At 41.3% G+C, this 15,848-nt stretch overlaps 1 protein-coding gene across 1 annotated transcript in view; it reads right to left on the bottom strand.

Annotated features, from left to right (window-relative positions):
• The window catches only part of TTN (titin), a 304,366-nt gene extending 299,859 nt beyond the window's left edge, over positions 1-4,507 (bottom strand). The window contains exons 1-2 of the mRNA XM_063116312.1: positions 4,305-4,507; positions 2,027-2,130 (exon numbers count right to left, since the gene is read on the bottom strand). Coding sequence (XP_062972382.1) covers positions 2,027-2,117 — 91 coding nt within the window. The 5' untranslated portion in view covers positions 2,118-2,130; positions 4,305-4,507. The remainder of the gene's footprint in view (positions 1-2,026; positions 2,131-4,304) is intronic.
• Positions 4,508-15,848: the final 11,341 nt, after the last annotated feature.

Below are 15,848 nucleotides of genomic sequence, written 5' to 3'. Positions count from 1 at the left end.
TTGATTATATGTAAGCTGCTGTGAGAGCCTTTTGGGCTGAGGTATGGCATAAAAATACTTTTAAATAATATATAGTAAATAAGTACCTACAGTAGGTTTGCAATGTGGACCACTTCGGAGCATTACTTAATGTGAGCGTAAGATTTCAGGGATTCGATAATTGAACTCCCACTAGTTTATATTATTTGGACTGTACTCCAAATGTACTTGACCCAAGTACATTCATTTCAACCAGTTTAACGCTGATTCACACCAACTCTTTCAATATGCGGCAGCTGTAGGGTCTAGTTCCTCTACCGTATCTCAACTCCGGTGCCTTGCTCAGAAATTAGATTTCCTGGACAACTAGTTTGAGAATGGATAAGAGGAAGAATTGGTAGAGCATCAAGGCCTCTCCCCGAGAAGTGACCTGCTGATTGGTCTTGTTACCCAAGATACCACTCCCTGCCTACCCTTCTTTTACCCGTGGTGTGTCTGATGGGAAGCTGAGGGTAGATGGTACACCTCTCCTTGGTGACCATATTAGGCCTGGGGGCTCCAGCTGCTGGCCTGACTCCTAATCTAGCTCATGTACTAACCACAGGCTATTTCTCAGGCTTATTGGGAGAGAGACAAGCCAGAGTTCCTGTTTGGCACGTCATGGGAAACAACCCAGGGATGACGCATCCTGAGTTGTATAGCTGCTCTCGCTTGCAGTAACAGCAATTGGGTAGCATGCACCAGCATGCCCACTTGTTTTTAAACTGAGGGTTTAACAAAAAAAAGCTGGGTTATTGTGACATGCATATTAGGCCTATGTTTGCTAAATTCTAACTCACAGAAAAGGAAAGGGCTTAGAGCCAAAGCAGACATTACTTTAATGATGAAACTAGAACAAACACTCTAATGATCTTTTATATGGGGGGGGGGTTAATAAAAGAAAATGGAGGATCACTATTTGTCAACATAAATTATAGGCACAGGTCCCCCAACTGGGATGATAACAGGGGGAAGGATTACAGCCCCGCTACTCCCCCACTCTAGAGTCCCAATCTAGATCAGGGCCCCTGTATTTACTCTGGAGTAGCAAGCAGCTCCATCTTTAAAATACTGTCTGCTTTGGGTCTCGATAGTTTGTTTTGACTGTATATACGAAGGCTGCATAACATACTTGCTCCTCTAAATTTCATGTACTAATTAAAAATTGTATGGAATGTTTGAATTGGCCTACTACACCCTGAAGTCGCTATACAGCTCAGAATGGGAGTTGTGTGGTGTCTTTAGAAGAACCCTATTCTATTGGGCTCCACCAGCATGCTCAGACACCAGGCAGGAGACTGGGTGGGGTGGGGGAGCTAAAGAAGATACTTTTTAAATTACTCTTGCTGATGTGCCCCTTAATTCTAGGAGGCACTGGAAGCACTGGGCAGTATCCAGTGCTGGCAGTCTGTTAGCACGAAATCTAAACACATTGCGTTAGCAGGAATGACTGCTAGTGCAACAGGAAATTACCACTTGCTAATTCAATGCGGGAAATTTGCTAAAACTGCTACTTCTGGAATGAAACAAATCGGCAGAACTCCCTTCCACAAACACTGCTGATTTGTGCCATTCTGGAAGCGGTAGTTTCAGTTTGTCTCTTGTTGTGCTAGCCAGTGTTGGCTTCCAATTGATCTAATAGTTGTTCCCTCTAGCGCAGTAGCGGTATTGGATAATGCCCACTGTGTAGTTGACCCAAGGCCAGCCCTACCATTAGGCAAACTGAGGTAGTTGTCTCAGGCAACAGATGTTGGGCGGCAGCAGCAAGGTGTTGGGGAAAAGAGCTGTGTGTCACACATCCTGCCCTGCAACAGGTTGTCTCATTATCAATGTTAAAGAGAAATTCAACTGCTAGTCAAGTTGGAATTTGTACATAGAACAGGAGGGGGTGGGCTTAGTCTTAGCCTTCATCTCTGCAAGCAAAATGTCTTACGCCTCGATCGTGTATTTGGAGATATCAGCAAAACAAAATGGAAATAATGATTGTAAAAACAGATGAAAGCCTTACCACTAATATGAGCCTCAAAGGTTGCGGCACTACCCTCCAGTGCCACAACACTTTGTAACGGCTGTGTGAATGTCGGCGCTTTTGTCGTCATCTTTACAGGCACTCTGAAAAGAAAGGTGGAAATAAAAATGGAATGTGAGTCATTGGTCTGCTTGAAGTCATTAGCATAATAAGGCAAAGTGACTCTTCATATTGTACTTCATATGGAGTGATTTATTCTAATTATACTGGAACTGTGGCTCTTGATGGGGTTAATTTTCTAAAACCAGCATTTTATGGAGAATTAGGTAATGTAATTTTTACTCCTGTGCTTCCCATACTTCCGATTAATATGGGCAGGATCTACACTATTGCTTTAAAACGGTTTATAACAGTAGTGACAACTGTTGGGGCCCAGGACACACGCCATATACCATTTTCAAACCATTTTCAAAGTGTCATACCCTGCTTGGTGTAGATCTGGCCATGGTCAGCAACAGAATTGCCACTGGCTTTCAGGGAGCCACATGTTGTCAAATGGAGCAAGCATACCACTTAGAAGCCTACTTCCTAATGCTGATTGTGCCACTGTTTTACTGATCTTTGATGCATTACTTAACCCCTCCCCAAACCAGATTATACAAATGTAAAAATGGGATCGGATGAAAGAATTTTCTCCATAACCCTGCATTTGTCTGAAAATGGTAGTTTCATTTCCCTCTCCCACTCAATGGGGAAAAATGCCTTTAAGTAGAATAGTTGAGATCTTCAATCTATTGGGCATTTTAGAAGTGCAAAACGTAAGTGCAAAACCACAAGCAGTTCAGTTGAATCTGGGCTTGAGAGAGACCAAGGGGATGCACAGCTTTGAAATGTGAGCTAGGCTATTAGATAACAACTGACAGTGATGGCTTGAACAACTGCAGGAAGGTGCAAAATCTGAAGAACTGCGCCCACCCCCCGGCTGAAATGTTTATTGGTGTAACACAATGCCCTCACTCTCTGCCAAACCACAGTGATAACAATTCAACTCTCTGGAGGGGAATATTTCTTCATTTAGGGGTACCTATCTCCTTAACCTAACCACTTAATTTATTTTAAATTATTTTTAGGCCACCTTTAAGGGAAGAACCCTCTGAACGTGGCATCTGTCAAAATCGTTCAAAAAGGAGGCAGGTTCAGGCACAGATGGTTCATCACAAGATTACAGACTTGTGGGATCAGAGGTTGTATCAGAGATAGCTAGAACATCAGCCTCCTTGACAATTCAGTTGTCTATAAGAAGCCTATTTCTCTTATCTTAACAATTCCTGTGGTTATAACTTCAGGCAGTGGAATTTAAACATGACAGAATAAGAAGCTGTATTTTAGTAGTTAGAACATGCCATGGTCTTGCATTTTTTAAGCATATGGACCAATATGAGTTCTTTTCCCCTCTTCTCAAAGAGCTACTACTTTCATATTTTTCTAGTGAATTGTTTTACATGAATTTGTTTCAACATTTCATCTTAAACCAAGAATATTTAGTTGACTGCTAAATGTAATTTGGGTCCCTCGCATTATCTGTAGCAGTGACATCCAACGAAAGAAAACTAAACCAAACACAATCAAAACCAAACTCAGGGATGAGTTTAATCCCTTATCATGAATGTTTCAGGCCCAAAAGTTTCTTCTTCTTCTTCCAACTATCCTAATGTACAAGGAAGTTGTCCTGTTATTCAAATTGTGATCTTATATGGCTTTTGTATTATTAGTATTTCAAAGCTATGCTTCTGAAATGTCACATTCCAAAAATAACCATCCCAGCTTTGACTGACAGCAGGCAAGTGGTCCAGAGCCGCAGTGTAATGGATACCCCAGCAGCTGATTCCCTTAAAAAGTCATCAGTGCCTGGCCAATACCATGTGCATTTTATCAGAGCTATTCTGGGAGCGTCTCCGTTTATCTGCAAGTAACATAACCTTGAGCACTCTCTGGAAGCATGAAAAGTTAATCAGACATCATAATAGGCTTTTTTAAATAATAATAATAATAATGGCCATTTGAAATAGCTTTTACCCCAAGCACATTGAAAGAATTATTAGCCAGGTATTTCAAAGACTTAAAAATTAACAATCAACAAAGCACCCTTGTTTTAATGAGAAAAATGCATTTCAGTTTAAAAGGACTATCTAGGACTGCTGCCTTTTACCCTCTCTACCTAATCATATCTATTAGAACCCAGTAGTTACATGCAGAATGTACCAATGATTTCCTTGACAAAGAAATACAGTTCAATCATTACAAACATGCTACTAACCTGATTTCACAAGAGTGCCTAAAAGGAGCGGGCTAAGCCCGAACGAAAGTTGCTTAAACGACGTCCTTATCCAGAGTATGATTTTAAACAATCCCAACATGAGAATGGTTGAGCCTCTACCCATAAAAAACAAAACTACACGGTCGAAACGGTGTAGTTTTGCTTTTCTTTGCAATCCCTACACCCGAGGCGAGGCTGGGAATGCACGACTGCTCAGAAGTGCTAACATGGTTGTTTTACTTTTTATACTCCAGATCTGCTGACAAGTCTGCCTCCGTCACCTCAGCATCACTTCTGATTGGCTCCCCAAAAGAAAAGACCTGGGAAAGAGGGATCGACTTTATGCCATAGGCCACCTGTTTGCCTGATTGACAATGCTAATTTTGGCACTACAAGTGACCATGCTGAGGAAAAAGCAACCAGCAAGTTGAGGAAAATATAGCCGTGTGGGAGGTAGTCCTTGTATCTGATGCTACAAAGCAGTTTGTGTGTTAGATATAAGATAAGTGTGGGAGTAAAACAACAACAGTGTGAATATGTGTGCTAATAGAGGTCTCATCTACACCAAGCAGAATATTCCACTATGAAGGTGGTATGAAAGCAGTATGTAAAAGACAGGAGCCCACTACTGTTTATAGTGGTATTGAAGTGCACTGACAACTGTTGGGCCCATTGGACACATACCATATATTGCTTTCATACCACTATATCCTGCTTGATATGGCTCCTGCCTTTTATATACTACTTTCATAGTGCAATATCCTGCTTGGTGTAGATGAGTCCAGAGACTGTGGCCTTTGCTAGACCTACCTTAAAAAGTGCGATGGAGGAGGGGAGAGCCCACCATGCAACTGTCGCGGGCTGTCACGCTAGTCTATACGTCAGGCACGACGAGCTCACAAAGAGAGCCGTTGCACACACCATTTTTTTGTTCTTAAAGGGCTGGATGCGCACGAATGCTCGTGTGCCCAGGTAAGTTTAAAACACACACAAAACGTTTCCCCCACTCCCTCCACCCTGCCCTCGATGGGCGCAGCGCTCCTGGGGAGTGCTGCACCCCATGCGCAGCTCCCAGCTATGCACGAGTAATCAAGCTGTGAAAATGGGCTCAGCCCGAGACCGCGGAAAATACCGGGCCCAAAGGGGTAGGCTATATCTCGGGACCAGGGAGGGTTGATCCCTCCCTGAGCTCAGGATCCCCTGTGCGTCATCTGGACACGCAGGGGCGATCCCGGGTATTAGTCTGGGATATAGCCTGGTCTAGCAAAGGCCTTTGTTAGTTAACCAAGAAGAGTCAACTCAATGGGCACTGCTAGTGCCCATCAAGCTAAATCCTACATTTGCTATCAAATGCAACTGTCAATCTCCAGGTCAAATAAGTAAATTGATCTTATGTCAGGTGGCATTATTATACTGGTAGAATATATGGTTTCAGCTTAATAAAGTGTGCTAATGCTTGTTTAATATCAGAAAGTATTTCTTTAAAAAAATACTTAAGGCAATGATACTGGGGATGACTTGGCAAAACAATGGTCTCTATGAGAGCAACGTATTTGTGGGATCAGATAATCTGGGCTGGTACTACCCATATCTGACCCTAGTCAGATGCCATACACTTGGCCTAGATGAGATACATCAACTCATATTGTAATCACTGGTATATCTAAAAGAGGGAGGAGTCTTTTTTCCTCCGGCTTTGTACTAATACTGGATACCAGGCCCGGCCTGGCAAAAGTTGCCTAGGAGGAGTTTGGGGAGATGGATCATCAACCATCACATATACGTTATTTTTTTAAAAAAAATTCCCCATCCCTTCATATGTGATTAAATTAGGCCTACGTTCAAAGAGATGGATCAACCGCTGTCTGTATTTCTTTGATTCTAAGACACACTTTTCCCCCCATATAAACATCTCTAAAAACAGGGTGCATCTTAGAATCGCAGGTGTGTTTATTATTTCTTAGAATCAAAGCTTTTTTTCTGTTGGTGGTACTGAAATTAGTGTGCGTCTTACAATCGATGGCGTCTTAGAATCTAATTTCCCCTAAACAAGTGTGGGAAGAAGTTCAGTTCATTTGCACTCCAATGTACCATTTCAGGCTATGGGTTCTAATGGTTCTCTGTGATGTAGCTTGGGTCTCAGGGTTCTGCTAGGGACCAGAACTTGAGCAGGGATCAGGTTGGGTCAAGTTTGTCAGGAAGCAAGGCAGAAAGAGATCAGTGCCACAGAAGGCTCTGAATCAGGAATGTTGGTTCTTCCGGACTTTTCACTGGCTTTAAATAGTATTGACCATGGTATCCTTCTTAGGCATCTGTCTGAAATGGGACTAGGAGACACTGCTATAGGGTGGCTCCGGTCCTTCTTCGAGGGTCGATTTTAAAAGGCAGAGCTGGGGGACTCTTGTTCAACACTACGACCCTTGGCCTGTGATGTCCCTCAAGGTTCCATCTTGTTCCCCATACTATTTAACATACACACGAAACTGCTTTGGAGAGGTGGTTCAAAGTTTGGAAGTTTGGTCCCACCAGAATGCTGATGACACCCAACTTTCTCTCCTTTCACTCCATATCCAAGGAAGCTGTTCAAGTTCTACAGTCGTATCTGATGTCAGTAATGGATAGGATGAGGGTGAATAAATTGACGTTGAATCCAAACAAAACAGAGGCGCTCCTAGTTAGTCGAAAGGCAGATGAAGAAATATAGATTCAACCTGTGCTGGATGGGTTACACTCCTCCTGAAGACACAGGCTTGCAGTTTGGGTGTACTCCTGGATTCAGCCCTGAACTTGAATGTCCAGGTTTTGGAGCTGGCCAGGAATGAATTTGCACAGCTGAGCCTACTACATCAACTGTGCCAGTTCCTAGAGATGTCTGATTTGTCTATGGTCATGAATGCCTTAGTTATATCCCCTTTGGACTACTGTAATATGCTCTACATGGGGCTACATTTGAACACTGTTCAGAAACTTCAGCTGGTCCAGAATGGTACAGCCAGACTGTTGATTGGGGCTTGGTATGAAGATAACCAGTTTCATTGGCTACCTGTCTGTTTCCATGCACAATTCAGGCTGGTTATAACGTATAAAATCATATGCAGCTTGGGATCAAAGAACTTCTGAAAAACCTTCTCCCATATGAACCTACCTGGGTATTAGGACCTTCAGGGGAGGCCATTTTATTGGTACCACCACCACTAGAGGTGCATTTGGTGGAGACTTGAGAGATGCCTTCTTGGGGCCATCACCAGGCTCTGAGTGAGGCTAGGTTGGGTCCTTCTCTGGTCTTCTGCCAGCAGGCAGACATTTTTATCTAGACAGACCTTTGGCATGTAAACTGGACTGCTGTGGAAGGAGGTTTAACTGGTTATGTGTTGGCTATATCTTTTATTAGTGTGCATTTTAGTTGTGTTTTTAATTGATTTGTTTTCATGCTATGTTTCAATTAAGGTTTTTGTTTTAATTTAGTTTTTATTGTTAGCCACTTTGTGCATTATTCTTTGGTGGAAAGGTGGGATATAAAATTATGTAATTAAGTGATAAGAGTGACAAAAGCATATAAACTTAAGCGATGCAGAGATGTACAAAAATATGACAAAGTATAGCATTTCTTTTTCAATAAGGGAACTTGTTATAGAGAAAATTGTCATAAGATGGTTACACAATGCACCTATCTGCTTGGAAAATTATATATATATACACATACATATTTTGTTTAGGCTTTTGGTATATCAAACACTTGCATTCCGGGAATGCAAGTATTTGATATGCCAAAAGCCTAAACACGATTTCATACATATGTGATGGAACTGCAAAAAAGGCAAACAATATGGGAGTATGGGAGTCAGCACGATTTATGACATTTCTTCAATTATAGATGCCTTTAAATCAAATAGTCTGTTTCTTGAATCTTGTAAAATGGATTAGCAAGGACCAATATTATGTATTTTAATTTTGCAAGAATTCTTTTTGCCAAATCATGGAAAAAATAATCAAACCCCAAAGAAAATAGAACCATGTATTAAGATTGGGGACCAGTTGTCGTTAGCGCACAATTTGCATTACAAATCATTGCACAAATTTAACGCGGTTGTGAATGTGCACTTACCAGTAATTCCAACATTTAACAAATAAATTGTTGATACCTTTGTTACTGTTTATACTGTAGAAATGGGGGGTTATTTATATTTATTTATTTATTTATTACATTTTTATACCGCCCAATAGCCGAAGCTCTCTGGGCGGTTCACAATGCCCTTTTGCTTGTATGTCAGCTTGTGTCAACAGTAGGTGGCTAGAGCTAACACTGCAAGTTCATGCTCAGTAGAAAATATGGCAGCTACTAAAATTAGTTGCTGGCTAGAGCACTAAAGCATGGAGTACTGATACCAAGTGGTATTGACAGGACACTACGTGAAAAGCTCTTTTAAGATTGATGTTTAAGTTTAGCTTCTGCCCTATAACTATAGCTCTTTTGGGACATTCTCCTCCATAGAACTCTAATTGTATGGAAAAGGAAAGCAGGGCCATGCCTTCAGTCCTGTGAGCATCAGTTCTGGTACTGAAAAGAGGCACCTTGTTCTTCAACTCTTTACCCACTTTGCTAAGCTACTTTTTTGCACCTGTTTCTAGTTAGTGGCCCTCAGGGGTCTAGTGGAAAAGAACGTAGCAGCTAAAACAGGGGTAGGAATGGGCCATGGGCACATATGGCAATTGGAGAAACTGTTGTGGGCAACACCACAAAATGGCCACCATGGTAAAGGACAAGTAACCTGTCTAAACACGCTAAACAACTCCTTTGAACCCACAGTTTTCAGCAGCAACAGAAACCGATTTCAAAGCAATCCCAGCAAGAAAATACATTAATTAGAAAAAAGTGGGAGGGGTAGGGCACCTTGGTGGGTGTCACAAAAGGGATCCAGGCCCATGTTTCCTACCCCTGGCCTAAAGTTTGCCCAGCGTTGGACTAGTGTTGCATCCACAGTGACTTAAAAAATGAGCATTCCTCTTCAGCTTCACAGTTTATGACATAGTGATTAACCTGTGTAATACAGAATTTATTGACAGAATGTGATTTATGGGTCCTACAGGAATGAATATGCATTATGTCTTGAAGCTTAAATTTATGTATTTTTTGTGTGTTTGCTGTGTTTTCAACAAATCAACACTTCTGAAGGATAAAAATAGAAGGAGAGGGTGTCTTACTTCCCAGCTGTTGTTTATGTGCACAGATTCACTTTCTGGTATATTCAAAATATTTAAAGGGAAAAATGACATTACACTAGCATTTTCAAGCAAAATATTTATTTGTTTACTTATAGACAAGTTACATTTGTTCCTTACATTTATTTCTCATTACATGGTTAGATAAAATGGGAATGTGAGCAGATTTCACTTTGTAATTCTGGTTTGAGGAGGAAAGGGGAGGGGGGGAAAAAAGGAACCATAGTGCAATATATTGTACAACTTTTGTGACAGATTAGCCAAATTCCTTATGCCGAAGAGGTTAGATCAGTCTTCTCCAACCTGGTCTCCCCTAGATGTTTTGGGCTACAATTCCCAACATTCCTGATCATTGGCCATTCTGGCTGGAGCTGATGGGAGCCGAAGTCCAAAATCTGGAGGGCACAAAGGGCAGTATCCAATAGGGTGCAATTACTAAACTAAATTAAGTTACACTAGCATGCATTACTCTGGAGCAACACCAATAGCATTAGCTAGAACACCAATTTCTCTGGGAAATCAGCACATCAGCTAATGCTACTTGCATTGCACTGGACTAGTTTATGCTAGCGCTACTTCATTTCTGTTAGCAATTGCACACTGTTAGATACTGTCCCAAGCTGGGGAAGAACAAACCCTAGTGAAGTTACTGACACATCTTGAAATTCAGCCATAACTGGGAGAGCACAGCTGGCCAGGTCCAGTATTTATCATCTCTTCACACAACTGAAAATATGCCCAGTGCTTAGCCTCATCATCATATGGTAAGGCAAGGATGTGTAATGAGTGAGTCCTCCAGAAGTCATTGGACTTCAGCTCCCATGATCCCTTACAATTGGCTAGGCTAGCTAGGGCTGATGGGAGTTGCAGTCCAACAATATCTAGAGGGCCATACTCCCACCCCCACTCCCCACCATTCCTCAACAGCTCTGTTGTCATGAGCCTGGATCTTCAAGTTGCATGCTCCCCCACTGAGTTCTCCACCTATGGGAACATTCACCCAATGATTTGATGTCATCATGTTGTGAATCACACTGCCTGCCAGCCAGCGGTGTAGTACAGGAGCGAGTAAAGTTCCAACATAATAATGCCACAGCATGATTGTGCCTGCACGTTATATAGTAGAGGCCATTTTTGGTGGCACCCAAGTGGCTTGCATAATATGCCTGTCAGTCCATTAATATTTAAAGAAGCCCAATATAAGGAACAGGATAGGGACTCTCTTCTCAGAGAGAAGCTTTGAGTTCATTACTTCGCTGCCCCAGTCTGGCTAAAAGAGATTGCATACCTGGAGTAACGATTAACCCAGCTTTCATTTTTAGATTACTTCTGATATATAATTAGATCACAATTCTAAATTTCTACCCTTTACTTAATTTGAAGAAAACACATTTTCCATTTTAGTTAGGGTTAACTCCTAAACCACCCAGAGTGGACCCAACAGAATACGTATGTAAAATAACGTGCTAAAGAATTGTAGATTGTATAAGATAAACTTTTGTGGATATTGAACACAAGAGACATTCATACAGCCTGTGTCATGTACTGTGTAAGGATTCTGAACTGTTTTGGCAACCCAATGAAGAGCTCTTTGGGGGAAAAAACTCTTTAAAATTCACATGGTTCTAAAACGAATAATCTTGTGGTGTCTTTCTCCAGTATGGTTGATGCCCAGGTGACTCAGGCTACATCTTCCAACTCCTTTGCTGGTGATCTCGATGTATCTTTTGGGTGGTTAAAGTGCAGTTGTATGGTTTTCTGGAGTCAAAAGAAGGAAGCCCAGTTTTCTAGTACAATAGGAGAATTGGTGATCACCAACAACCATTCTTGCCAGGGCTGAATTTGTTCCCTGGCTCACCAGAGGTCAGCCACAGAATCTGCTTTGAAAAGCAGGGTCGAGACTCTGGAATGTATGAAGTCATTTTTAAATGTGCCACCACTGGGCACATTCAGCCTGTCCCACATTCTTGGGTTAAAGAGGAGGGTTTCCACAGGGCAGATGGTATAGCTCACAAGCAAGCTTAAGCCCAGACACCTATATTTTTAGAAACTGAACACTGATTATCACTTCCTGTATGCAGGGCATTCAAGGCATGCTCCATGCAAATATATATATATATATATATATATATATATATATATGTAACCAGCACATTGTTGGTGCTTCATGAATATTAAGTAGTCACTGACATCTCCCCCACCCCACTCCAAAACCTCCAAATACCATGAAAGTACCCTATTTCTTCGATTCTAAGACACACTTTCCCCCCATATAAACATCTCTAAAAATGGGGTGCGTCTTAGAATCGTGGGTGTGTCTTAGGGGTTTTTTTCTCTGTTGGTGGTACTGAAATTAGTGTGCATCTTACAATCAATGGCGTCTTACAATCGAAGAAATACGGTAGCTTAGTTCTCAGTAGGGCTGCATCAGGAGTTCAGCATAACTGAGCAGTTGCTGAGGCCTCCATTCTGGTACAGGGCTCACCAATGCTAATTCCTGGAGAAATTCCTGTCTGGGCTATTTTTCCTCCTTTCTGTTGCTTCCAATTCACTTGCCCTTAATGAGCAAAAAGTGAAAGGGTCGAGAAGTCTCTCTTTCTCTGGGAGGTGGTGATTGGGCTGAGAGAGAAAGGGAAGCAAATGTGTGGCGCTAATAGCATTAATTAAGAGAACTTTGCCCAAAGGCACTTTGCCCAAAGGTGCTGGTCCTCACAAACAGCAGATGAGGTTATGAACCGGAATCTGACCGTATTGCTTCAGACTGTACATGGAGGCTCACATGATGGAATGCTATGTCATACAAAAAGGACCCCTGAACAAAGAAAGCCAAAGTTCGGTGAGGAAGGTTCTAGGGTGGATCTACACAGTGTCGTGAAGGCGCTTGCGTGCGCCTCCAGTGCACCCCGAAACTCATTGTGTATATCCTGCCCTACCTGGCCAGAAGAGGCGGAGGCGGCCCCGCATCGCCCCTCGCGGGGATGGGGCGATGCGGGGCCTCCTCCTCCTCCTCCTCCTCCTCCGCCTCTTCTGGCCAGGTAGGGCAGGATCTACACAATGAGTTTTGGGGCGCACTGGAGGCGCACACAAGCGCCTTCACGACGCTGTGTAGATCCCCTCCTAGTATAGCCCAGATATGGGCAAACTCTCCAGAGATCTCCTTGGGCTGGCTCAGGAAGTTTCCACAGTTCTCTAGAGATTATCTCCCCGACGCAGCTCACCTGGCACCAAAATTGTTATCTTTTCAGCGCCAGTTCAAGACTTTTCTCTTCTCACAGCCAGTTAACAACATGTGCTGTTTGTTTGTTTTCAACTGACCCCAGAATAGTTGTTTTAAAAGGATATTGTTGTTTTTATGCTTTTGATGGTTTTAAATTTTATATTTTTGTTTTTAATGTTCACTGTTTTAAACTTTTGTAAACCCCCCAGCTATGGGGCAGTATATACATAAAATAAATAAATAAATATGAGGGGATGGGGATTAAGAAACCTGGGGAAATTTCCCAATCCAATCTAAGAGTTTAAAGAAACCTTGTGCAGCAGAGACAGACTGGTGGGGGAGGACACTGGGAATTCTAATCTGCTACAGTTTTTTTAAACTGAGATGGAGAAGAATTTAGAGACTTCCTTTCAAAGAAAGATTGAAAAACAGGGAACGTGTTTTCTGTTTGTTTTGTTGAAGTTTATTATTTTTGTTGTTGCTTTAATATTGTCTTGTATGCATACAATAACCAAATAAAAACATTACCCCCCCCCCAAAAGGAAAGAAACAAGCTTTACCAGCTTCCAAAGTTAGATTCTGAGGCCTTAGCTAGACCTAAGGTTTATCCCAGGATTGTCCCGGGGTCATCTCTGTTCATGTAAATGACACACAGAGGATCCAGTGAGCAGGCAGGGACAACCCTGGGATGATCCTGGGATAAACCTTAGGTCTAGCTAAGGCCTGAGCCCCTGCTTCGAGAACTCTCTTAGTATCTTGCAGAAAAGAGAAACCAAAAATGTTCAAGGTAACAGCATCTGGGGCTTTTTAGCTTAGACAAAAAGGATGTAATCAAGAGACATGATAGAGATGTATAGAATTATGCATAGGGTATAGGAAGTAGAGAGGATTTTCTCCCCCTTTCTCACAATACTAGAACTCTGGGCAACAAAGGAAGTTGGATGATGGGAGATTCAGTACAGATAAAAGAAAGTATTTCTTCTCACAGCAGACAGTCAAACTGTGGTCAAATTGTCTACCACACAATGGCCCCATTCAGACAACAAGACAAACCATGCTGCTTAACCACAAAACGGTTAATGGAATGCGTTAAGGTTAATGCATTCTGTTAACCATTTTGTGGTTAAGCAGCATGGTTTAGTGTGTTGTCTGAATGGAGCCAATGTAGTGATGGCCACCAACTTGGATGGTTTTAAAAAGGGATTAGACAAATTCATGGAGGAAAAGGCTATCAGTGGCTACTGGTCAGTGGTGCTAGGTCTCTCAATCCCAGTTACTGGGGAACACAAGTGTGAGAGTTCTTGTGCTCACATCCTGCTTGTGGCCTTCCCAAAGGCATCTGGTTGGCCATTGTGTGGACAGAATGCTGGAATACGTAGGCCTTTGGTCTGATATCCGGCACAGTTGTTCTAGTATGGCCATCTTCTTGTCATGCTTGTTTGAATGTTTTATGCTTTTAAAAAAAGCAATCAGGTGAGCCCTCATCTGTAAACTGAAGTGGTGGTACAGGCCAAACCCAGATTCCCCTCCTCATCCACTGTGAGAACTAGGTCTGTTTCTCAGAGGATCTGGTGGAAGAGTCCTCACCTAAATGAGGATTCAACATCTCCCTTCACACTGGCACTGTGCTGGATTATCACTAGTGAGCTAAATCCCCCCTGCCCATACATTATTATAATTCTGTTTATATAAAATATGTAAAATATGTTTATATAAAATATGTATACCCTCGTCTCATCAGAAAACTTTTAAGCCAATTTACAAGTGATATAGAACAATAGTCAACTTACAAGTGATATAGACATAGAACAACTTACAAGTGATATAGAAAAATAGCCAACTTACAAGTGATATAGAATAATAATTAAAATATACTATGAGCATTTAAGAGACCAAGGAATAAGAAAAAAGTGTTTTTCTGCTGTGCTGAATGCCTTACTTTTAAGGTCAACAATAGAGAAAGTTGGTCTGAGCTCTCCCACTTACAAAATATAATATATCACTATAATTGCTCTGGTGTGAGACACTGTTTGCAAAATACAACTAAATCTCATGCATGGGATTTTAGCAAAACTCTCTTTTTACCACAAATGCTGGGAGTATATTATAAGTAACATACATACTAATTGTTGGGTAAAATAATAGAAAAAGACATTCCCAACATCACAAAAAAAAATGCAGTTTCATTTACGTTCATATAATTCCAAACTTTAAAAATAGGCACATGATGTCTGATAGAAAATGAAACACTAAGGCTGCAATTCTATACACACTAAGAAAGCCCCTCTATGCAAAATAGGATTGTGCTATAAGCAAATTTGTGAAAGAGCAAGCACATAGATAAAAATGATAACATTTACTGGAAGAATGTGTTTGGTCTAGTTATGAAAATCAAAGCTTCAAATTTGATTTTCATTACTTGGTGTGCAGATTAAATATTAAAATTATAAAGTCTCACAGGGTTGCTCTAATGGAGGCAACCCAGATAAACTGGTTGTCCATGAAAAAGCAGATTTAAAAAAAATCTAGAAGTGGGTTTCCTTTCCAGTTTGTAACCAAAGTAGAAAGTTCTTTGCCTTTCAGTATGAAAACAGTAATATCTTTCCTCCTAACAATATAAACTTACAAAACTCCATTCAGATCAAAGCCAATACATATTTTAATTCTTGGATCTTCCATAGTACTGATTGGCCTTGAACTTGATTAGCTTTAAAGCCATTTTGCCTGTAGTGTATTTATGTAATAGGGAGTGTCCCATATTGTAAAATATGCTGAAGGAAAAAATGGGATGCCCCCCCTTTTTTTAACAATGAATGATAGGTTTAATGAACTTTATATTGCCTCACTTAAGAAAATCTACACCCTTTCCCCAGAATCCTAAAAAGAACATCCTTCACTGCACTTTTGCAATATGGATCTAGTCGACTACCTTAGTGAAAAGTTTTCCTTTATGACATGAATTCTTCATCAGTGCTTGGAAATTCACATATTCTTATTAATCAGAACCCCTGCTTAGTAAACAGCACCAACCCAATCTCATTATTGTGCCATCTTGCTTGAGGGGTTCATAGGCTAACCATTGCTCATCTTGATTTCTGAGATGACCG

This window comes from Elgaria multicarinata, chromosome 2 (assembly GCF_023053635.1).
Source record: "Elgaria multicarinata webbii isolate HBS135686 ecotype San Diego chromosome 2, rElgMul1.1.pri, whole genome shotgun sequence".
NCBI classification, from domain to species: Eukaryota; Metazoa; Chordata; class Lepidosauria; order Squamata; family Anguidae; genus Elgaria; species Elgaria multicarinata.
The sequence above is the reverse complement of the archived record's forward strand: the minus strand, read 5'-3'. Positions and strand labels throughout refer to the sequence as shown.